Source organism: Ovis aries, chromosome 10 (assembly GCF_016772045.2).
Source record: "Ovis aries strain OAR_USU_Benz2616 breed Rambouillet chromosome 10, ARS-UI_Ramb_v3.0, whole genome shotgun sequence".
Lineage (NCBI taxonomy): Eukaryota > Metazoa > Chordata > Mammalia > Artiodactyla > Bovidae > Ovis > Ovis aries.
This window is the reverse complement of record NC_056063.1, coordinates 13,480,831-13,506,372: the sequence shown is the minus strand read 5'-3', so window position 1 is coordinate 13,506,372 and position 25,542 is coordinate 13,480,831. Positions and strand designations below refer to the sequence as shown.

The following is a 25,542-nucleotide window of genomic DNA, read 5'->3' as shown; positions in this document are numbered from 1 at the left end:
TGTAGATGTCTATTGTAATCACAAATCATATTCATATTTTTAAAAACACTTTGAGAATGTAGCTAAGAGTAGCGAATATTAATAGAATAAGCAATTTAGATTTTGACCATTATCTTCTATTTCTATCTTATGTTTGAAACAAGGGTGTGTTGCACGGTCGTGATGTAAAATAAACATGGTCAACTAAGTGCATTCCTAAAGTCAGTTTTACTATTACCTTTAACAGAATTGGTTTTCCCCTAATGGGCTTTCCCTTACTCAAAATTTGAATGTAATCTAACCACCACAAACAACTGCTTTCTCTTCTGAAACAAAAGCTCCTGTGGTGTTTTCCCAGGGGAGGAGATTCTGAAGCTCATCACCTCCAGAAAGACCACCCAGATCCACGGTAAGCATGTCTCATCTTGCGGGCACCTCCAGCCCACCCCGTTTCAAATCAAAGTCTCTCACCTTCCGCCTGATTAATAATGAATGGTTGTACCACTTACCCACTTACAAAGCTAAAACCTTAAAGTCACCATAAAACAGCAACCATTAGACTCTGGCTCTTTGTTGTTGCTTAGTCAGTAAATCGGCTCTAACTCTTGGGACCCCATGAACTGTAGCCCATCAGGCTCCTCTGCCCACGGGATTTCCCAGACAAGAATACAGGTGTGGGTTGTTCTTTCCTTTTCCTAATTTATCAATTTTTAATTGGAGGATAGTTGCTTTACAATATTGTGCTGGTTTCTGCCATAAGTCAACATGAATCAGCCATAGGTATCCATACATCCTCTCCCTCCTGAATCTCCTTCCCACCTCCATCCCATCCTACCCCTTTAGGTTGTCACAGAGCGCTAGGTTGAGCTCCCTGTGTTATACAGCGAGTTCCCACTGGCTATCATTTCACATATAGTAATGTATATATTTCAATGCCACTCTCTCAATTCATCCCACCCTCTCCTTCCCTCGTTATGTCCACAAATCTGTTCTTTATACCTGCATCTCTATTGCTGCCCTACAAATAGATTCATCAGCACCGTTTCTCTAAATTCCATGTGTATGCATTAATATATATTTTTCTCTTTCTGACTTCATTCTGTATAACAGGCTCTAGGTTAATCCAACGCACTAGAACTGACTCAAATTTGTTCATTTTTATAGCTGAGTAATATATCTTTGTATATGTGTACCACCACTTCTTTATCCATTCATCCGTCGATAGACATTGAGGTGGCTTCCATGTCCTGGCTATTGTAAATAGTGCTGCAACGCACATTGGGGTATATGTGTCTTTAAGAACTGTGGTTTTCTCAGGTTATATGCCCAGTAGTGGGGTTTCTGGGTCATATGGTAGTTATATTCCTAGTTTTTAAAGAAATCTCCATACTGTTCTCCAAAGTGGCTGGATCAGTTTATATTCCCACTAATAGTGCAAGAGGGTTGTCTTTTCTCCACATCCTCTCCAGTATTTGTCTCTAGATTTTTTGATGAGGGCTATTCTGACCACTGTGAGATGATACCATATTGTAGTTTTGCCTTGCATTTCTCTAATAATGAGTGATGTTGAGCATCTTTTCATCTGTTTGTTGGCTGGCTGTGTGTCTTCTTTGGAGAAATGCCTGTTTAGGTCTTCAGTCCATTTATTGATTGGGTTGTTTTTCTGATATTGAGCTGCCTGAGCTGCTTGCATATTTTGGAGATTAATCCATTGCCGGTTGCTTCATTTGCAATTATTTTCTCCCATTCTGAAGGTTGTCTTTTCATCTTGTTCATGGTTTCCTTTGCTGTTCAAAAGCTTTTAACTTGATCTAGTGATGTTTGGGGCAGGACGATCTTCTGTGCGGGGAAGCTGGTCCTGTGCACTGTAGGGTGTTTAGCAGCCTCCTTGGCCTCCACTAGATGCCAGGAGTCCCACCTCCAGCAACTTCCAGGCTCCACAATAATTACCTCTAGGCATTGCCAAATGTCTGCAGGAGGCAAAATCAACTCCATTTGAGAACCACTCATGTGGATTATTTACAGATCCTCAAAATACCGCACAGGGTTCCTTCCACCCCAGACCTACTGAATCTCAGACACAAGGATTAGGGGCCAGGAGTCTGTTTCAACACACCCTCCAGGTGGTTCTGATGCTCTCTGAAGTTCAAGAGCCCAGGTCTACTTGACAGACCTCTAACGCTGCAGGGTGGCCCAGAAGCCTTGGCTTCCTTTCCTGACAAGCACCTTGCCACTACCTTCTCTCCTGTCCCACTCCACCCACTGCCTGCCCTTCGTTCAATTCTTCCACTAGCTATCAAACATGTATTCATCTTTCTTTTCTAAGTGCTAGTGTGTGGTTTAGTTGCTAAGTTATATTCAACTCTTCTGCCACCCTCTTTTGCAACTGTAGCCCGCCAGACTCCTCTGTCCATGGGATTCTGCAGGCAAGAATACTGGAGGGGTTTGCCATTTCCTTCTCCAGGGGATCTTCCCGAACCAGGGATCCAACCCTAGTCTCCTGTATTGCAGGCAGTCTCCTGCCTCTGCAGGCACATTCATTACAGACTGAGCCAGGTACCAGTAAGACAAACAAAACAACTGAGCTCCTTGGTGTCTCCCTGACTACGGGCTGGGGTGCTCCACCATCCTGCCCCGCCTGGAGTTAGGTACACACAGTGTCAGTTTAAGCCGCAAGCCTCCTTCTTCCTGGTGAACTTCTTGACTTTTGTGGCACGTTCCCAAATGTCCCTTTGAATTATTCAGAGGGGTTAAGCCCTAGTTTTCCTGAACATCCACAGAGGTTGAGTCCCCAACCTCTGGGATCTGAGGTGGAGCTGATGTAGTAGTAACAGAAATGAAGGGCATGATAAATGTAATGGATGTGCTTGAGTTATCCTAAAACCATCCCTCTCCAACAATCATTCTTCCAGGAAATCAGTCCCTGGTGCCAAAACTGCTGGGGACTGCTGTCTTAGGGTACAGGTTAGGTGAAGGAAGAGACTTCTTTCATGGTTGTACAGCCAACTTTAGGACAATGGTGATCAACCCAGCACACTTCAGAACCATATGGATGGGGGCACTAGTCCCCAGACCCACAGAATCTTGCAAATCTGTATTTTAAACTATTCCCACACCATGGTTGAATTATTGCCCAATGTCTTGCACAGAGCAGGTATTTCATCAAAACTTGACTGTCTGATCAGTCACTTAGCGGTGGAGTCATCTCTGCTTTCTCCTTGGCTTGCTTCTCCCCACTTCTGCTTTTTCTTTGATTTCACTTTCCATTTCCTGTATCTTGAGCATAATCGGCAAAAGCCAAAAAGCAGCCTTTACTGGTGAAAGGCCAGATTGTGTCTAGATGATTTTAACTATTGACCTAATCTCTGGCATCTGAAGCTTAATACATTGTTCACAGTCTCAAATACTCTGCAGGAACCTCATATTAGGGTGAAGAGTTAAACAGGCCCTAAGGCGTCTTTCAGGAATTTCAGTTACCTAGTGGCTACTCCTGCTTACACGAGGTGTCCGTCGCTGATCATAGACAGCTTTTAATCACTATTTAAGGTGGTTGTGACATCCTCAAACCGACTCAACTGGAGCCGGCCAGGTTCGCTCCATATCCTTGGTTGGGCGGGGCGGTGGACTCCTGCGATCAGGTCAGAGGGCGCCACAGAGGAGCGAGGTAGGGGAAGTCCTGGGGGGCGGTGCTGTCGGCTGCTGGGAGCGAGAAACCGAAACTCAGCTGTTAAAACCGCTGACGCGGCTCTTCGGAGTCGCAGTCTCGAGACCCGGCACGCATCCCAGCGCTGCCCGCATCCGTCTTGAGCGGCGTCGGCAGGGGCTCCGCACCATGTATACCGGCACCAGGGTGCAGGGCTCCGGATTGGGAGCCCCCGCAGCCTCCCGCCCGACCCGGGACGCTCCTGCCTGGCGCGGGGAGCTGGGCTCACCGCAGGCGCCCAGGCAGGGTTTGGAGGCGGCTCCCGAGAGGCCTTCGCGGGAGAGCACGGAGCACGCGGGCCCGAGGTTGTAAGTATTTAACCACCTGTCCGGTGCGGCGGCGGCCCAGCAGGTCTTCCGCGAGCAGACCCGCAGGTTCTTCCCTGATCTATGGAGTTTGAGACACGCGGGCCCAATCAGGGTTAACAACCGGTGAATTACAGTATATATTGAGAGTGCCAGTCCGGGGTCCTTTACTGAACATCGAAGCCCCTGTTCCTTTCCTGATTCTTGTGACCGGCTCCAGGACTGAAAGACATACGTGTGTGGTGACTGCTTAGGCTTCTTGCGAATTTTCCAGGTATCTCCAGAACTCATGCTCTTGCGTGTTAGTCGCCCAGTCGTGTGCGATTCTTTGCGACCCCGTGGACTATAGCCTGCCAGATTCCTCTGTCCATGGGGATTCTCTAGACCAGAATACCGGAGTGGGTTGTCATTCTCTTTGTCAGGGTATCTTCCCAACTCAGGAATCGAACCCAGGTCTCCAGCATTGCAGACAGATTGTTTACCAACTGAGCCATCAGGGAAGCCCTTAAACAATATGAAAATATTTAAAAATTTCCTTTCTTTAAAAAAAAAAAAATCGATGCCGTAAATAGTATCTTCACATCAGCTGCCAGGGTAAGGGTGAAGAGGGAATGTGTTAAGGGGTAGAAGATGCAAATATTGCCTCTAGGAGTTTGCAGCCCAACAACAAAATTGTGGCATCTTAACATCAGAGGACTGAGTCAGAGAGGATATGAGTGGCTGCAGTGTTTAAGAGTTTTTATTATTAATTTTTTGGACTGTGGTGGGTCTTTGTTGCTGCACACGGTCTCTCTTGTTGCCATACGTGGGCTTCTCTTGCTGTGCAGCACAGGTTCTAGGTGTGGGGATTTCAGTCGTTGCAGCTTATGGGCTCTAGAGTGTGGGCTCAGTAGTTGTGGAGTACGAGCTTCGTTGCTCTGTGGCATGTGGGATCATCCTGGACCAGGGATTGAACTCGTGTCCCTTGCATTGCAAGGCAGATTAGTAACCACTGGACCACCAGGGAAGCCCTGCAGTGTTTCTTGTCTCCCGTGTTGAGAAGTGCTCTACATTTATCAACAGGTAGGTAGCACTTATTCCTGGTCTTTGGTTTAGGGACTACAGTTACTATCCTGGAAACATTTATTATGTAAAGTGTCAGTGACGCTTTCTTTCCTACCAATGGATAAGCTACTTTATTAAGCCGACAGTACAGTGGCACCCCACTCCAGTACTCTTGCCTGGAAAATCCCATGGACGGAGGAGCCTGGTAGGCTGCAGTCCATGAGGTCGCTAAGAGTCGGACACGACTGAGCAACTTCACTTTCACTTTTCACTTTCATGCATTGGAGAAGGAAATGGCAACCCACTCCAGTGTTCTTGCCTGGAGAATCCCAGGGACGGGGGAGCCTGGTAGGAGGCCGTCTATGAGGTCGCACAGAGTCGGACACGACTGAAGCAACTTAGCAGCAGCAGCAGCAGCAGCAGCAGCAGCAGCAGCAGCAGCAGCAGCAGCAGCAGGAGCAGGGTTTGTAAAGACATTACTGCTTTTGAAGTGCTGCCTCTGTGAACTGGAACTTTCTATTGATAGGTAGTTTCATTTTTAGTTCTCCCTTTTCATCAACTTCTAGTTACATGAAAGGCAAATGTTGGTTGCTCAGGAACAATATATAAACTTATGACCAATAAACAGATTTTATTTCATCCCTTAACTTTTGAAAGAATTCATAAGTACCTGGCTTTTAATATTATTCAACTTAGATTGGAATATGAAGTCAAGTGGGCCTTAGGAAGCATCACTACGAATAAAGTTAGAGGAGGTGATGGAATTCCAGTTGAGCTATTTCCAATCCTAAAACATGATGTTGTGAAAGTGCTACACTCAATATGCCAGCAAGTTTGGAAAACTCAGCAGTTGCCACAGGACTGGAAAAGGTCAGTTTTCATTGCAGTCTCAAAGAAAAGTAATGCCAAAGAATGCTCAAACTACTGCACAATTGCACTCATCTCACACGCTAGTAAAGTAATACTCAGAATTCTCCAAGCCAGGCTTCAAGAGTACATGAACCATGAACTTCCAGATGTTCAAACTCCTTTTAGAAAAGGCAGAGGAATCAGAGATCAAATTGGCAACATCTACTGGATCACTGAACAAGCAAGAGAGTTCCAGAAAAACATCTATTTCTGCTTTATTGACTATGCCAAAGCCTTTGACTGTGTGGATCACAATAAACTGTGGAAAATTCTGAAAGAGATGGGAATACCAGACCATCTGACCTGTCTCTTGAGGAATCTGTATGCAGGTCAGGAAGCAACAGTTAGAACTGGACATGGAACAACAGACTGGTTCCAAATAGGAAAAGGAGTATGTCAAGGCTGTATATTGTCACCCTGCTTATTTAACTTCTATGCAGAGTACATCATGAGAAACGCTGGGCTGGAGGAAGCACAAGCTGGAAACAAGATTGCCGGAAGACATGTCAATAACCTCAGATATGCAGATGACACCACCCTTATGGCAGAAAGTGAAGAGGAACTAAAGAGCCTCTTGATGAAAGTGAAAGAGGAGAGTGAAAAAGTTGGCTTAAAGCTCAACATTCAGAAAACTAAGATCATAGCATCCAATCCCATTACTTCATGGCAAATAGATGGGGAAACAGTGACAGACTTTATTTTGGGGGGCTCCAGAATCACTGCAGATGGTGACTGAAGCCATGAGATTAAAATATGCTTGCTCCTTGGAGGAAGAAAAGTTATGACCAACCTAGACAGCATATTAAAAAACAGAGACATTACTTTGCCAACAAAGGTCCATCTAGTCAAGGCTATTATGGTTTTTCCAGTAGTCATGTATGGGTGTTAGAGGTGGACTATAAAGAAAGCTGAGCACCGAAGAATTGATGCTTTTGAACTGTGGTGTTGGAGAAGACTCTTTAGAATCCCTTGGGACTGCAAGGAGATCCAACCTGTCCATCCTAAAGGAAATCAGTCTTGAATATTCATTGGAAGCACTGATGTTGAAGCTGAAACTTCAATACTTTGGCCACCTGATGCGAAGAGGTGACTCATTTAAAAAGACCCTGATGCTGGGAAAGATTGAGGGCAGGAGGAGAAGGGAATGACAGAGGATGAGATGGTTGGATGGCATCACCGCCTCAATGGACATGAGTTTGAATAAACTCCAGGAGTTGGTGATGGACAGGGAGGCCTGGCATCCTGTAGTCCATGGGGTCGCAAAGAGTTGGACATGACTGAGCAACTGAACTGAACTGAACTTTGAGTTGCCCTTAGATGGAGTGGATGATCTGGGTGATTTCAATTAGCAATTGCTGCATTTGTCTCCAATTCAGAGTAGCTGGGGGTGGGGGAATTCCTCACAGATCCCTCCCGCACCCGTCCCCCTACACTGTCCCACCCCACACCTCAGTCCAGTGGTTAGGACTCAGTGCTCTCACTCCCTGGGCCTGGAGTTCATCCCTGCTGGGTAAATAAGGTTCCATAAGCTGAGCATAGTGGCAAAGAAAAAAAACAGGAAGGTTATCTCGTCATAATGGAAGTCCATTAATTTTGGGTAACTTCCAGCTCTATAAGCTGTAGCATTTGATAAAACAGAGGTCATGGATGTATGTTGATAGTAAATACCCTCTATGCCTTTTTTCTATTATACAGCATCTACTTAGACATAATTATTTAATTGCAAGCTCATAACATCACATAAACATCGGCAGTGGCATGTATCTGTTTTCTTATTTGTAAATTAATTGTACCAGTAAATTACCCTCAGAATCTTGCTGGACTGAATTATTCAGAAAGAGGTAGTTTTCTAATTAATTTTCCAGACCTCGGTATCTTAAGACCTCACTGTAGACTATTTTGTAGTTTCTAATTTGCCAGTAGACATTAGAGAGTACACGGGTGGGTTCAGTTGTACTTCACAGAGCTCATCATTTCCATGTGAACCAGCTACAATAAGCAGGACATTATAAGATACATTTCCTCTTAAGTATCTAACATGTAAGATCCTGCTTTGACCACTCTGAACTCTTCTTACATCTCCATTAGTCACTTGTATCTGCTGTTTATACTTGCTTGTCTCCTTTAATGGAAGTAGGAAACTAGGGAAACTGGTTGAACGGCAGATACTAATAACAGCTCAATAAAACTGACAAAAAGCCATTAAGATTTATTTTCTTGGGGAGAAATTAGAAGCCTTTTCTGATGGGAAATTAAGAAAAAGGAAGGATCGAGTTGAGTGTTTAATAGTGAAACCTCACTTGTTCTCTTTCAATGTGAACTTATTTACATGATAAAGCGTTGAACTTTGACCTTGTTTTATATGCATCCTTCCACTTATTCACTAAGGAAGCCCCAATCTGGGCAGAGGAGCAGGAGCTTTGATGCCAATTAAAGAACTTGGGTTCAAGTTCTGATCCTGCCATTCCTTACTCTCTGCACTTCAACAAGGTTTTAGCTATTTTATCTCTTAGTGTCTTCATTACGTGAAGTGGGATAATACCAGCCTCTCAGGGTCTGTGTGTGTCTGTATGTGTGAATACATGTATGCATAAAACAATTTCATGCCTGTTAGAAGGCAAATATCTAGTACATGTTGGGTGCTGATATCCTTGAATTCATTTCAGAAATGTCTTATTGACCAGGTGCTCTGCTGTCACCCCAGAGTGTTTATGCCTTGTAAAAGCATACTGGTTTAAAACACGGACTTACATATGAAGAGACTTTAAGGGACGTTGTTAGATTCCTGAGGTCCTCTAATAGACTCTAAGGCAAAGCTGAGCCCTCGACTCTATTTGGATTTAAGTAATTACAAGTGTTTACTAATAAATATTAGCTTTCCTAATTATTTTCAGTTGATGATTTTATCTTGGCCTTAAATGTTGTCAGCTGTTCATACAGATTTAAAGAGGAAAAACTGGGGGCTTCCCTAGTGGTCCTGTGGTTATGACTGTGTGCTTCCATTGTCAGGGGCACGGGTCTGATCCCTGGTTGGAGAACTAAGATCCACAACCAGGTGTGTGTGTGGTGAAGCCAAGTAAATAGCGCAAACTTCTAATCAAAGTGATCCTTTACCCTTCCCCCAAACTCTAGATAAATATAAGACTAAGACATGGGTTTTTCTGGAAGGGCATTTTACCCACAAGGCTCTTTGCCTATGACGATAATACAGGCAAGGTTCACATACTGGTCTAAAACCATCTATAGAAGTGGTCCTTTAGCTTGATGCTAAAAAGATATTCTGAAAATGAACCCATCACATGGAATTTTACTATAAGTTAACTTGAACCTAATTTGTATACAAACTCAGTTTACCTTATTTGTGGCCAATTTTATAGTGAGAACTGTAGAAACAAAGATTAGCAAAAATAATGGCAAATACTTGTATATTTAACGTATGTATGTTAAAGTGCATTACAAATATTAACTCTTTGATTCTTCACAACAACCTTGCAGTAAGAGAGGGTTTCTAGCTCTGGATGTTTAATTAGAAATATAGGAACAAATACCTACTCAACAGAAAGACAAGCCCTTATGAAACTTATGGTCTAATTAGCGGGGCAGACAGTTATCAGAGAACTACATGAGTAACTCTTTATATGCTCCGTGAAGCAGAGCCAGCGCCTGAGCTAGCCCTGGGAGTAGGAGAATTACTTCCAGGAAAAGAGAGAATGTTTGAGCTATAATCTACCAGATAAATTAGGAGTTGTGTTTTTTGTTTTGTTTCTGATGAATATGTTCTAACACTGATTATTTCTAATTCAGTTCTGACAGTACTCAGAGTTGATATAGACCCCGAATGGCAATCCACTCCAGCACTCTTGCCTGGAAAATCCCATGGGCTGAGGAGCCTGATAGGCTACAGTCCATGGCGTCGCAAAGAGTCGGACATGACTGAGTGACTTCATTCATTCATTCATTCCACAAGTTAGGGGCTCAGTCCCACAAATGTGCCCCCACTTTAGGAGTAAGCCAATAAGGGGGACTGCAGGCTGCCCACATTTCTGACTACAAATTTGGCTGTTTCCCATGATCTCCCCTATGCCCAGGTTTAACAGTTCACTAGAATGACTCCCAGCACTCATGGAAACTTCTGTGCTTACAATTACAGCTTTATTATAAGGGATGCAGCACTGGAACTCCCAAATGGAAGACATGGGGATGGGCGCTGCACACCCTTTCTCGGGGGGTCACCCTCCTAGCACCTAGATGTGTTCACTAACTTGGAAGTGCCCTAAACTCACTGTCTGAGGATGTTTATTAAGGCTTTAATCATATAAGCATAACGGATTAAACTATTGGCCATTGGTGACTGAACTCAATCTCCAGCCCCTCTCCCCTCCTCAGAGCTGGGGAAGGAGTAGACCTCAAAGTTCTAACCCTCTGATCACAGGGTGTTGTTGTGGTGGTGGTTGTTTTCATGGAAAACATCTCCAATCCTGAAGCTATCTAGGGCCCCCACCAGGAATCATTACTTTAACATATGATTAATACCCTTCTAACTTAGAATTCCAAGGATTTTAAGGAGCTCTGAGCCAGGAACCGGGGACAGTGATCGAATACTTAAACCTCATTATACCAGCATTGTTTAAATAGCCTCTGTGGCAGCCAGGGCAGCCTGCTATTCAGATCTTCACGACAACTTAAAGCGGGGAGCATAGCCAACTGACAGCTCTAGCGGCCATTCCTTGACTCCACTGTACCCTTTGCTCTGAGAGCACATTTATTCTGCCCTCTTGCCACCAGCGGGCTGAGCATCCCAGTGTGGGACTTCTCTATGGGGCAGCTTTTGCCAGAAGACTCCCCATGGACCTACCCAAGATTTTCTCAGAACTGTATACCTATCCAAGGCTCTTCCTACTATCCTCCTTCCCTCTCTCCTTTCACAGGACTCAGACCTGCTCACGTTCTGAAGGCTTTCCCTGCCTACTCCTGCTTGCTCCCTTTATCCTTCACACGTCTTCCTCTCAGCAGATCTCTTGTTTGTCTAACCTCGTCGTGATGGCTGCTCCTTGGAGGACCCAAACCTTTAAGACTCAGCCTTTAAGATCCATCCTGCTCCCAACCATAGCAGCTGAGACACCGTGGCTGTGGGGGTGCCCTGGGTTCTGTGGGAAACCTCTCCTTTCCTTTATTTGCTTCTTTGGGGCTCAGGGGACATTCTCTAATTTCTTACTCCAACCTCGATGCTTTCTCCAGCTTCTTGTGCTCCAGGGATGAAAGTAACCCCAGTAATTAATACTTCTTTTCTTCTTCATCCACAAAATCTCAAGGGAGAGTGAAGGGAGAATAAAGAATGGCTTGGTAAGCCCACTGATTAATGACCAATTCCTGATTTTTCTCTCTTAGAGAACACGGTATTATATTAATATTAAACATTTTGTAAATGTAAGGTGAAATATAAGATGGGCTAAATGATAGCATAGTCATTAAGTTATAGCATTGGTCCCATTTTTATAAACATCACTATTTAATCATTGTTGAGTATACTCTTAATCCTGATATATAATTTACGCCTAAAACAGACCATGCAAAAAACTTGAGTCATTCTTGATTCAGCTTATTTGACTCCGAACTAGTCACATAAAATAGTCTTAAATGAAATGCAAGTTTTTACAAACTTATGACACCTGTAGGAACTGCTTTTACTATTTCCTCACTGTGAATGGCCCAGATTTCTCTTCTGTCTCCTGTTATGACTGTGAGAAAATACGCTTTTGCCTGTAGATGTTAAATGGCATGAGAGCATCAGGCTGTTAGCCTGTAGATGTTAAATGGCATGGAAGCATCAGGCTGTTACTTTTCCCTGGAGATGGAGGACCGAATAATGCCAGAGTTCCTTTTAGTGCTCTGAGATAATGGTACACAGGAAGAGAAAATCTATGATTGATTCTAATGAGTAATCTTCTTGATGGCTCAGTAAGGGTAGCTATTCATTAGGGTACTATTTAACTCAATCTCCAGGAAGGGCTCATAAGCATTCAGAAAGTCTGTGAAACAACAGATAGTATTTAACTCAATGATAATTATACAACTCAATGAGCTGGGTAGGTGTCTCAGTGATGACTGGATTCTACTACGAAACTAATCAGTTGAGCTCTGCTATTTGACTGATTTTAGACAGGAGAAATGTGAGAAAGCATCGCAACCCTGTGGTACTGGAAAGGAAATTAATTGTGATCTAGAATAGTTAGATTGGGTACTCTGAGGGACTGAAAACCAAAATAACAATCAATAGCTCGAACTCTGATGTCTCAAACTTGTAATGCTGTGCCACCCACATCATATAATTCATTTTTCTCTTCACAATGAACACTTTGCCCCATTTTAGTTGAAGAAACTGAATCTTGAGAGAGTATATGATTTCCTAAGGTCTCATGGCTTTTTAAGTCACAGAACCAGCAGTCAAACCTGAATCTGTCTACCAGAGTCTGGATCCTGAATGTGATGGAGCTGAAGGAGGGAATGACCGTGCAACTCATGAATTTCCTATCAATGGTCCTCTATTCACATAAGAAAATAGAATTTCTATAGGCTAAAGAGAGTGGTACTACATAGAATCAGCAGTTGACATTTATTTCCAGCTTTCACATGATGTGCATAGAGAGGTAATTAGAGCAAACTTGCTGTGGGGATGCTCTGCTTTCTGCTGCCTTCCTCCCGGCAGCTTGGTTGGCTTGCATTAGAACAGTTTTCTCATGGTCACAGTTTCTGAGCAACCTAAACTACCTGCTGCCTTCCAGCAAGCTTTCAGACTTCTGACCATAGCCTAAGGTTAGCCATGCATTTGACATTCATGACCTAGTACATGTATGGGATATGTGAGTTTGTAGATAATTGAAAAAAAATTTCAGAAAATAATTCTTACCCTTACTACATGTGATGTACTTTGACATTTTCTATTCTAATTCATTAAAAATAAACCCATTAAATTGATTTCATGGTCCACTAGTGGGTTATCATCCACAGAGTGAAAAGCAAAGCTTTGTTCTGTGCATGGCAGATGAGATTATTTGAGTGGATGGAAAGAAAAGACACTTTGGTTTGATTAGGTCAAATTTACCTTCCTGTTTATACAGGAGGGGAGGAATTATGGTCTGATTTAGGATGAATTTCCAACTTTTCTGCACTAGACTATACTCCTCAGTATGATATGTATTTGCATTCTGCCAGGTCTTGGGGAGCAATCATTTTTGTTCAAATATAATATCAAAAATGAGTGGGAATGTCTCAGAAAGTCTTTTGACAGCTGAAACAGTGGAACAATAAATCAGCAGTATGATGAAAGCCTGCACACACATAATACCTGTAATAATCAGTAGAAGCATAGCAGAAATGAGGAGAGAAAAAAAGAAACTTAGTTCAATTACACAGTAAGGTTACTTACTTCAAAGTCAGCAGAGTGTTGTAAGGTTATACATATTGTTAAGGTTAATTGCATCTATTCAGAATGCATTTGAATCTGAAACAAAAGCTTAACAGGAAAAAAAAAATCAAAGGGAGAAGACTGTATTTGAAGGGTCTGTTCTATATCAGAGAATCAGCCAATGATGGTTCCTTTGTTCTGTAATGTTGGTAACCATCCCTGCCCCACCCCCACCCCCCCCATAAACACTTAAAAGGCAATTTATTAAAGTCCGGAACAAAAACTGACCATTCAGGTATGACCTAAATAAAATCTCTTATGATTATACAGTGAAAGTGACCAATAGATTCAAGGGATTAGATCTCATAGACAGACTGCCTGAAGAACTATGGATGGAGGTTCGTGACATTGTACAAGAGGCAGGGATCAAGACTATCCCCAAGGAAAAGAAATGCAAAAAGGCAAAATGGCTGTCTGAGGACTCCTTACAAATAGCTGTGAAAAGAAGAGAAGTGAAAGGCAAACAAGAAAAGGAAAGATATACCCATTTGAATGCAGAGTTCCAAAGACTAGCAAGGAGAGATAAGAAAGCCTTCCTCAGCAATCAATGCAAAGAAATAGAGGAAAACAACAGAATAGGAAAGACTAGAGATCTCTTCAAGAAAATTAGAGATGTCAAGGGAACATTTGATGCAAAGATGGGCATAATAAAGGACAGAAATGGTATGAACCTAACAGACGCAGAATATATTAAGAAGAAGTGGCAAGAATACACAGAACTATACAAAAAAAAATCTTCATGACCCAGATAATCGCGATGATGTGATCACTCACCTAGAACCAAACATCCTGAAATGCGAAGTCAAGTCGGCCTTAGAAAACATCACTATGAACAAAGCTAGTGGAGGTGATGGAATTCCAGTTGAACTGTTTCAAATCCTGGAAGATGATGCTGTGAAAGTGCTGCACTCAATATGCCAGCAAATTTGGAAAACTCAGCAGTGGCCACAGGACTGGAAAAGGTCAGTTTTCATTCCAACCCCAAAGAAGGGCAATGCCAAAGAATGCTCAAACTACCACACAATTGCACTCATCTCACACGCTAGTAAAGCTCAAAATTCTCAAAGCCAGGCTTCAACAGTACATGAACCATGAACTTCCAGATGTTCAAGCTGGTTTTAGAAAAGGCAGAGGAACCAGAGATCAAATTGCCAACATCTGCTGGATCATAGAAAAAGCAAGAGAGTTCCAGAAAAACATCTATTTCTGCTTTATTGACTATGTCAAAGCTTTTGACTGTGTGGACCACAACAAACTGTGGAAAATTCTGAAAGAGATGGAAATACCAGACCACCTGACCTGCCTCTTGAGAAATCTGTATGCAGGTCAAGAATCAACAGTTAGAACTGGAAATGGAACAACAGACTGGTTTCAAATCAGGAAAGGAGTATGTCAAGGCTGTATATTGTCACCCTGCTTATTTAACTTATATGCAGAGTGCATCATGAGAAATGCTGGGCTGGAGGAAGCACAAGCTGGAATCAAGATTTCTGGGAGAAATATCAATAACCTCAGATATGCAGATGACATCACCCTCATGGCAGAAAGTGAAGAAGAACATCAAGAACCTCTTGATGAAAGTGAAAGAGGAGAGTGAAAAAGTTGGCTTAAAGCTCAATATTCAGAAAGCTAAGATCATGGCATCTGGTCCTGTCACTTCATGGCAAATAGATGGGGAACAGTGGAAACAGTGACAGACTTATTTTGGGGGGCTCCAAAATCACTGCAGATGGTGACTGCAGCCATGAAATTAAAATACGCTTGCTCCTTGGAAGACAAGTTATGACCGATCTAGACAGCATATTATAAAGCAGAGACGTTAGTTTGCCAACAAAGGTCCATCTAATCAAGGCTATGGTTTTTCCAGTGGTCAGGTATGGATGTGAGAGTTGGAATATAAAGAAAGCTGAGATCCAAAGAAATGATCTTTTGAACTGTGGTGTTGGAAAAGACTCTTGAGAGTCCCTTGGACTGCAAGGAGAGCCAACCAGTCCATCCTAAAGGAAATCAGTCCTGAATATTCATTGCAAGGACTGATGCTGAACCTGAAACTCTTAATACTTTGGCCACCTGATGTGAAGACCTGACTCATTTGAAAAGACCCTGATGCTGAGCAAGACTGAAGGCAGGAGGAGAGGGGATGACAGAGGATGAGATGGTTGAATGGCATCACCAACTCAATGGACATGAGTCTGAATAAACTCCAGGAGTTGTTGATGGACGGGGAGGCCTGGTGTGCTGCAGTCCATGCGGCTGCAAAGAGCTGGACACGACTGAGCAACTGAACTGAACTGACAAAAGCTGAAGACATTTGCCATCTTTAAAACTCAAGGGCTAGTATTGCCCAGTGTTTGTTTTACTGGGGAACCAGTGAAAGCAAAAATCCTGGGCTACCTAGGCTTGTAAGAAAATTTGAACCCCTGCTTTAAGAAATCTTTAAATATTTTCTCATTTAAAATCCTTGGAATATTTTTTTCATGGCTGGAAAAGTGAAGTTATATCTACTTGTTATAAAAATCTAAACTACATCAGGAATTCCCAGACAGTCCAGTGGTTAGGACTGAGCACTTTCACTGCTGTGTCCCAGGTTCAGTTCCTGATCCTGGAACTCAGATCCCACAAGCTATGTGGTACAGCCAGAAAAAAAAGACCAACCCCCCACCCCCACCTTGACCCCAGAACAAAAACCTAAACATTACTAAACTAATATAGAAAGGAAAAATCCCTTGCAATTCAGAACCTCAGAAATAAACAAGCTGTTGATGTAAGGAACTCTTTAAAGTGTAGGTTGTGCTTTTTCACTTTTTATGCCAAGTAGAAAGTCTTAGAGCCATTATGCCTTTCAATTTCTACTGCCAACTGAAGGTGAGAAAAATAATGTCTTATATATAATTATTATAATGACATAAAATAGATATCTCTAAATAGGTGTCTTAAGCATTGATGGCTTTGTTTCTCTCCTGTAGAATAATTCTGAAGGTGAGTAGTCTAGGTCTGATAATAGGACAAATAACAGGCAACCTTAATGGAACTTTTGTTATTTCCTAGCTTTATTCTAAACACTTTATACTCTAAGAGATGGATATTTGTTATCCCCATGTTACAGGTGAAATAATAGAAAAACTAGGCAATTTGCTCAAAGTTATAGCTAGGAAGTAACAGAATTAGGGTTCAAAGCCAGGCAATTTGGCAATAGATTACCACTAGTGTGGTGGTTTTACAGTTACAGGGCACCAGATTACCTCTTTCTGCTCTGCTATTTCTGAGGCATGTCATCTATATCCAAGTTGCCTCACTGACCAAGATGGTTGCTTGAGTACCAGCTACCACTTCAACCATCCAGGAAGGGGGGAAGGCAACAAAATACCTTTCCTGTCCATCTGTCTGTCTTCATTTAATGGAGCTTTCCTAGAAATCCTTCTCAATGCTGCTGCTGCTGCTAAGTCGTCTCAGTCGTGTCCGACTCTGTGTGACCCCTTAGACGGCAGCCCACCAGGCTCCCCCGTCCCTGGGATTCTCCAGGCAAGAACACTGGAGTGGATTACCATTTCCTTCTTCAATGCATGAAAGTGAAAAGCGAAAGTGAAGTTGCTCAGTCGTGATCGACTCTTAGCAACCCCATGGACTGCAGCCTACCAGGCTCCTCCGTCCATAGGGGTTTCCAGGCAAGAGGACTGGAGTGGGATGCCATTGCCTTCTGCAATCCTTCTCAATGGCTTCCCCTTATATCTCAGTTTGTTTATCTCTAAACAATCACACATCATGTTTGACTATAAAGAAGGTTGGAGACTATAGTCTTTACTGGGCACATTGTTAACCTGAATAATACGGGAGTGCTTTCAGTAAGGAGGTGGTGAGAATGAATGGGTAGGTAGGCCAGCATATTGTCTGGTTTAGGCATTGAGGAGAGTCAAGCATATGAGCAGAAATCAATTATGTGATCAAACTATTGCAGGAACTTTGGAAAATGCAAATGGGGTATCTAAGGAAGAAAAATTTAAATGTAGTCCACATTACTGTTCAGAGTATTGATTTTAGAGAACTATTAAGGGTTTTCTTCTGGATGATGTTCTGTGCAATCTTTGTTTTATGCTTGGTACATCCTGCAGGATTATAATAGTGAACAGCTGAAATAACTGAAATGGTTAAGTGAGTGGTTATATCAATGATGCATTGATGTTGTGAAATATTATGTAACCATTTAATATGAAGCTTCTTATGTGCATAATTGGAAAAAACACAAGTGAAAGCAACATATAAAATTGGACTTAAGATATGACTACATCTGTGTAATACGTATGGAATATAGATTAAACTGAAATTCACCCAAATAAAACTGTCATTGAGATCTCTGAAGAGTAGGGTTATAAGTGACTTTTAAATGTCTTAAAGATAATTTTCTCCTTTTTCTTATATGAGTATAATTTATTTCAAAATCAGGATGAATTTCATTTTTAAATATTCTATGCAGATATTTAGATATAAATACCTTATATCTTGCATCTCTAGTTTTCTCCTTTATAGGAGTTATAGATGACCGGGTTATAGATGACCCGGATGAGCAATACTTCAGACCTGATTAGGGAGACATAATCAGATCTTAGTCTAATGATAATGATGATGGTGATGATAATAATAATCAGAGAAAGTATATAACAATCTGATAAGGGTTTTTTATGCAGATGCCATTTTTTATCACTAAGTCATTCTTAAATATTCTTTTGTTGGAAAAGATAGTCCTCCTTGGGTTTCTTGCATACTAGATGTCTTGCTAGGTGCCAAGATTGCATACCAGACTACTCGTTAACCTGGACTATCTCTCAGGGTTGTTATGTATCTGGGAACCTTGAGAGATGAGGTACATTCTCCCCAGAGAAAAGACCAGGCTTGCTTACTACCTGCTTTAAAAATGGTGGATTCCACAATTCAGTGTTCCTCGGCTGCAATGCAAACACTTTGTGTGTGCAACATCCATCATGTTAACCTGAAAAGAGAGAGACCAGACATAAATATGCTGATGCTGATGCTGTGCCGTGAGTAATAGAGTCCTTTGGCTCTGACTCAGGAGTCTTGTCTTCTGCCAGCATCCATGACGTAGTAATAGCCTGTTAGGCAAAGATTTGCTTATATGTAGGCTCCAGTCACATCCCAGATCTGACATCTCTGTATTCTGAAAATGTGAGTTTCTTATAGTTTTTCCTGAGGAAACAACTTAAAACATTTGCAAGTATTCTTACCAGTTCGTCCTCATCTCTACTTCCATCACTGGTTTTTGGTCTCTTAAAGACGGCGAGTCTCTATAATATTATGTGTGTTTTAAGTGAAGAAGCATCATATATTTCAGCTTTCTGCTATATGAGTATCTGGATAAGATAGTAATTTGAAGCTGGAGTACATACCAAATCATGTGCCCTAATCAGGTGGGATTACCTCTGCCTGACAGAAGGGGCACTTTTTTCTGATTTGCTTCAGTTTACCCACCTCTTGTGGGTCTACATGAGGATCCTGGATGGAGATACGTGTGTGTGTCCCTCTTTCTATTTTCCATAAAGGTGTATTATGAACAAAGGCCCTGGTGTCCTGATGGTCTCTTATCTTTTCTCTCTGGGTGTCTATGCAGCCAGCCTTCTGGACATCTGTTCAGCCCTCCATCAGAAGCTGCTGCTGCTGCTGCTGTTGCTGCTGCTACTGCTAAGTCGCTTCAGTCATGTCCGACTCTGTGCGACCCCATAGACGGCCTCCTACCAGGCTCCTCTGTTCCTGGGAGTCTCCAGGCAAGAACACTGGAGTGGGTTGCCATTTCCTTCTCCAATGCATGAAGGTTAAAAGTGAAAGTGAAGTCACTCAGTCGTGCCCAACTCTTAGCGACCTCATGGACTGCAGCCTACCAGGCTCCCTGACCATGGGATTTTCCAGGCAAGAGTACTGGAGCCATCAGAAGCTATGAGAGAACTAACCAGCCTCACGTCAGCCTCTTGGGTGTGCAGACAAAGTCCTGGGCTCTTCAGACTCTGAGACTAAAGAGAACTCACTCATCCTTCCACACCATGGATGTGGAATATGGGTCAGGGCTGGTGTGACAGGCTAGGGGTCAAGGATAATTTACTCAGCCTGATCTTGTCTTTTTTTTTTTTTTTAACTTAGGGATATGGTCTCTTTACAGAAGAACTCTTGAAAATCCAAGTGCCCTATAAGTTGACTCACATTGGTTAAAAACATATGCTTGAGTCCTGTGCCGAAAACCATGTTTTAAAAACCAATATGGAAAACCATATCTAGAAATTAAATATCCAGTGCCTTTGTAAAGTTTTATTTATTTCTTTTTGGCCGTGCTGGGTCTTTGTTGTTGTGCGGGCCTTTTCTCTAGTTGCGGTGCATGGGCTTCTTGTTGTCAGGGCTTCTCTCGCTGGGCTCTGGATCCACAGGCTTCCGTAGTTGCAGCTCATGGACTTAGTTGCTCCGAGGCATGTGGGATCTTCCTGGACCAGGGATCAAACCTGTGTCTTCCACATTGGCAGGTGGATTACTTACCACTGAGCCACCAGGGAAACCCTATCCACTATGTTTGATGAACCAAAACAATTTTTGTTGTTTCAGTTTCCCCCAAAGGTAAGATTTTCTTGAACTATGAAAACCTCAAGCCAACTTTTTATAGGACAGTAAACTTTGTATCTACTATTCTGCTTTATCTGTTTGTAATGTAATCTCTTTCTGAATTTTTGCTTGTGACTACATTCCTTTTTCAGTCAAATCGGTGTTGTTCCTAATTAGAAATTTAAATTACATCTGCTGTGGTTTATACACACCAGGGGATATATTTATGTAATACTTTTATCCAGCCAAGATATTCTTCATAACTTCAACAAAACATTGTTTCATAGAGTGCTTATTGATGAGACCTTATTAAAAGCATGCAAGACTGTGCACAAGAGAGGCAGTGGTGTAGCTTAGGAGAGAGCTCACAAGGCAAAGAATTCTTAAATATATATATTTATATAATGGTACAGAAAAACATTTTTCCCTTGTCACATGCTAATCTTTATACGTTCTCCCTTAGTATATCTCATGGATGTGGGCTGTTGGAAAGTGAGAATAATCTTACAAATGGCGATGTTTCATTAAATTTCAATGAGGTAATTAAGGAAACTCATTTTCAAAGATATACATTTATTTCAGTGGCTTTTGAATGTGGCTTAATCAGGAAATGACTGGAATACTAAATATAGTTAGGCTGGGCTTGTCTCCATCAGCAGCTTTGAGAGTCAGGCTGTTGAAAGGGATGACATGGAGGTTAACCCAGCAGAGGCCCTTGCTGTGGGTGGAAACTAATCGGCTGAAAACATGAATAAGTTATACTTGTTATTCATGTCAAGGAAAAGCCAAGAGAGCAGGGATGAATATTTGTGTCTACCCAGGCATTAGGCTGTGCCACGGGATAGTAAAGAATAGAAAGCCAATCCTTAAACTTAAGCACCTCTTCCTACAGGAAGGAAGAGGGATAGAGGCTTCATTACTTGGCCAGTGCTTTCTTCTGAATATTATGTTTCAGCTTTGACATTTTCAGGCAATAAAATACTGCTAAGAAGGTTGCTAAGGAATTCTTTAACATAAAACATTTATTACTGGGACCACTGTCCTTGAGCCCAGGGTTATGTTTAAATGTTTTCAGTTAAAAGCCTCTGATTTCAAGGCTAGAGAATTCTTTTCTCATGGCCCTGTTCTGAGTCTGGGTACTTGTCAGCTACCTATGTTGGCCTTAGATTGACCATAGTCCTATTTAATGCTAAAACTAAAGATTCTAGTGTGATGTTGTCATACTTAATTAGATTAGATATTGTAGAATAAAATCTTTTACAAACTGTTTTTTTTTTTCTTTTCAAACCTTTCCTGAAAATTTCATAAGAGAGATTCATGGAATTTGGAAAATTCTCTATGAAGCTTCTCTTAGCAAACATCCTTGTGGTCTGCTCTGATGGTTTCATGAATTGTTCCTAAGTGTGCATGCTCAATCACTCAATTGTGTCCAACTCTTTATGATCCCATGGACTGTAGCCCTCCAGGCTCCTCTGTCCTTGGGATTCTCCAGGCAAGAATACCGGAGTGAGCTGCCATTTCCTTCTCCAGGGGATCTTCCTGATCCAGGGATCAAACCAGAGTCTAAGTCTCCTGCACTGGCAGGTGTAAGCTCTGTTAAAGGGGTTGTATCTGGTTTTTTTTTTTGCTCTCTCTCTTCTCTCCTCATAAGCCTCTAACACACAAGACCATAGTGGGTGCTCAGTTACATTTATTTCCTTTGTTTGGAAGTCTATCAAGAGACTGAAGTTAAGGACAGTCATATTTTATATTTTCTACTTTGAGATGAATATTTAGCTCCAGACACCCACCCTGGTTTTAGTCAAAAGTGCTAGGTTTGAGTCTCAACACAATTGCTTAAAAAAACCTTATGATTTTTGGCATATGATTTAACCTTTACATCTTTATCAATATTTGTGAATCCTTCAATTCCCTTTTGGGGCTTCCCAGGTGGCTTAGTTTGGTAAAGAATCTGCCTGCCAATGCAAGAGCTTCAGGAGACGTGATTTCAACCCCTGGGTCAGGAAGATCCCCTGGAGGAAGAAATGGCAACCCACTCCAGTATTCTTGCCTAGGAAATTTCACAGAGAGAGAGGAGCCTGGTGGGCCACAGTCCATAGGGTCGCAGAGTCAGACACAACTGAGCGACTGAGCATGCCTGCACAATTCCCTTTTAGTCCAAGTATTTGAAGACAGCTTGGTTGATTACATCCCCGCTTCTCAAAGTGTGGTCCCCAGATCCAGAACATCATCATCATCTGGGAATTGTTAAAAAGGCAAGTTATAGGCTTCTCCCTCCCCCACATACCGGTTGAATCAGAAACTCAACATTTTATAAACCCTCCAGGTGATTCCAATACATGCTAAAGTTTAAGAACTACTGATTTGCAGTGTAGTCAAACCCTTGGTATGTTGAGAAGCTCCAAACCACAATGTGAGGGGACCTTGAGGCTTCTGCAGTCATTTCTTCCTTGGCATTTAAATCCAGCACCTCATGTTTCATCTTTAAGGCCCTGCAGAATGGCTCACTGTTGCATCATATTCAAGTCTGCAGGTATGACCCACAGAACTGCAGCTCCCAAGCTTCTGTCAAGTGTGGGCACTTGAGAAGTGAAAAACCTTTCTGAGGGTGAACAAAAAATATGCAATGGACAAGGGATTAATTTCCAGCGGCAGCCTCCTAATTTTGTATTCATCACGTTGTACGTATGTGAGGCTACACAGGCAACGTCTGTTGATATCCATTAGGTAGTTGGGCATCCAGCAGCCACATTTGCATGCAGAGGGGGTTACACACCTCCCATGTACCAGTCTAAAATTAAAGCTCAGTTTGAAGCTGGCTGAAGGCTCACTGCTAGGAAAATAATGAGATAAGGAAGAAACAGCTTCGGTTAATCAGCACTTTTGGCCTCTGCTGTTCAATCTTTGCTAATTTATCCTTTGAAACGGTACGGTCTGTCTGTGTTGGACAGAGACTTCTAAGAGTATCTGGGATTTTTTTTTTTTTTAAAGGCCGACATTTATAAGCTGATGGTACTTATCCATAACATTTCCCCTCACACGGTACCCATATGTATGCTGCAGTCAGTTGCCGTGTTATATTTTTGCTGTATGAAGTAGTCATACTTTTGTGGGATTACACGCATCATGACAAAGAAGAGCTACTGCAGCACAGACTCGCAGACTGGGGTGTGTGGTATCATTTCAATTCAGTCCACATTCATCAAGCAGCTACTTTGTGCCAGGGGCTGGGCATATACAGATCAATCAAGCAGAGTTTCTGCCTGCAAAAGCTCACAATATTTGAACAACTTCTTGTATCTCAGTGTTGAATATTTTTGCCTAAATGAAGTTTCCCCTAATTCCCACTCCCTCCCCACCTGCTCATCCTGTGCCCAGTGAACTGAAGTGACTCTTTGCTTCTCTGAGCTCCTGATTATGCTCAACCTGTGTCCCCAGGAGAATGAGGGGCCCAGTGGACCCCTGCCTGGAAGTCAAAGCCCCAAAACCCAAGACTGTGGCCATCTGGCCACTCAAATGGGTCATTAAGAAGAGGTGTCTGCATTGCAAATGGCCCCTCCACCCAGTTTGCTGCAACGAGAAAGGAGTGTGTTCTGTATTCCCAGTGTGGGTGACGTGGGAGAACGCCAGTCATCTCAAGTGGATGTGCCCGTGAGGGCCACCGGGCGGAACAGTGGACCCTATGGTTTACTGAGAGCTAATGGGGAAGTACTCACGAGTCAGGCTTCACCAGCTGCTCTGTATTTCCATATTGGGCCATGTGTTCTTGTTTTACTTGGACAACTAGATTGTAAGCTCCTGGAGAACACACTCTGGTCTTTAGAGGAAGATTATCTTTCATAGTACCTATTTGATGGTGATGATCATAAATACAGTACATTATCGGAAAGAATATCTGGTGGTTTATATGCATTAATAATTTCTCATGGGGACTTCCCTGGTGGTCCAGTGGCTAAGACTCTGTGCTCCCAATGCAGGGAGCCTGGGTTTGATCCCTGATCAGGGAACTAGATCCCACATGCTGCAACTAAGTTCTGATGCAGCCAAATAAATATTAAAAAAAATAATTTCTCCTGATAATTGATTTTTTTCTCTTCTTTCTAGCACAGGTGCATATACCTTGATAGCACCAAATGAAAAACGAAGAAATGAGATACAACAGAGTACGTATATTATTTAACACTCAAAATACTGCTCATTTTCTTACAGAGTAGAACTGGCTTGCATTGGTCTGAAGAATTTTTAGTTTCTGATCTGGATAGACTCACTGGAGCTCATTTTTTCCTTTTTAAGTTTTGGCAGTTTTAATTATACCTTTTAAAACTATTTTATTGTTTATGCTTCTAAATTTCTTTCTCTATGCTAATAGCAGAACTCATGGCACAATCATAAATCTGAGGTTTCTGTTGCAGTTAAACAATTTCACACCTATTGCCAACAGACCTATCAAGTGCCTGCAAAATTGGACTCACTTCAGATATCTTTACAGGACTAGGGACACTTTTGAAAGGGACAAGTGATACATGAAATAGATTATAAGATAATCTTTCTTTTTCTTGGAACTCTCCCATTCCTTCTTAATGGAATTTTTCTTTAGTTTCTGTGCTCCTGTAATTTTGTAACCAACAGAGTCTAACCTCGGCTGTTTTTATTGGTGACTTCACTTTCCTTCTCTGGATTATAAGCTCTTTGAGGGCAGGGCTACATCTTGCTTGTTTTTGTGCTCCTTGTACCTAGCGGACATACAACATGATTAATGTCGTGTTAATGTTGCGGTAAAATAAGCGCTGCTGTTTAAAGAGACAGCATTAGTATTTTCGAGTTAGGAGGAGAACTGAAGTTCATTTCATTCACAAAGAAGTTTCTGAGGCTTATTCAAGTCAGTTGCAGGGCTAGCACTGAGATCTTGTGCTCTCCATTCCTGATCTTACTAGGAAATTTGATTTTGTACTGATTGATGAACATAAGGACACAACAGGAAGGCAGCTCTCTAACGGTCTCCACTGGACAAGTAGCCTCCTGGGTGGCAGATCTGAGTCTGTGCAGAATATGACAGTCACAGTTGCGCAGACATGGCGACTGTGGGTACCGCCTGCAGTTGACCAATGCAATCCCAAAGATTCTGGCATCTTACACGTTTTTTATTTAAATGGTTAACAGGAATTTAAGCTTCAGTGTGGTCTGGATTTTTGAGATGTTTCAGAAGTTTTTTTTTTCCCCCTCTAATAATTAAAAAATATAAATGGATGTTTGAAACAATCACGTCTCATGAGATACCTCGGAAAAAACAGAACTAGTATCTCTGGCGCCCCCTGCTGCCAGTCAGTGTATACTTGGGGAATTGGGCCCTGCTCCACTGGGAGTAGGCTCAGCTCAGCGGGCCCAGGTAGTAGGAATTGGAGAGCTCTCATTCCTCACGGTTACAGTAATCTTGGGGAATATTTAAAATGCAGCAGATACAGGCATCAGAATTCTATGGGGGGTTATGTTTACTGTGTGTGCAAAGTTCTTATTGCCACATGAATGTTTTGTATACACCCTAT

General features: G+C 42.3%; 1 protein-coding gene across 5 annotated transcripts in view; it reads left to right on the top strand.

Moving 5' to 3' along the window:
* Positions 1-3,708: 3,708 nt before the first annotated feature.
* The window catches only part of EPSTI1 (epithelial stromal interaction 1), a 101,526-nt gene continuing 79,692 nt past the window's right edge, over positions 3,709-25,542 (top strand). For 3 of the 5 annotated variants that reach the window (XM_060394293.1, XM_060394292.1, XM_060394294.1), the window contains exons 1-3: positions 3,709-3,990; positions 19,026-19,193; positions 24,104-24,162. In XM_060394293.1, the coding sequence (XP_060250276.1) occupies positions 3,812-3,990; positions 19,026-19,193; positions 24,104-24,162 (406 nt within the window). In that variant the 5' untranslated portion in view covers positions 3,709-3,811. The remainder of the gene's footprint in view (positions 3,991-19,025; positions 19,194-24,103; positions 24,163-25,542) is intronic. The other 2 variants (XM_012184370.3, XM_042254654.1) reach the window with 1 other exon arrangement.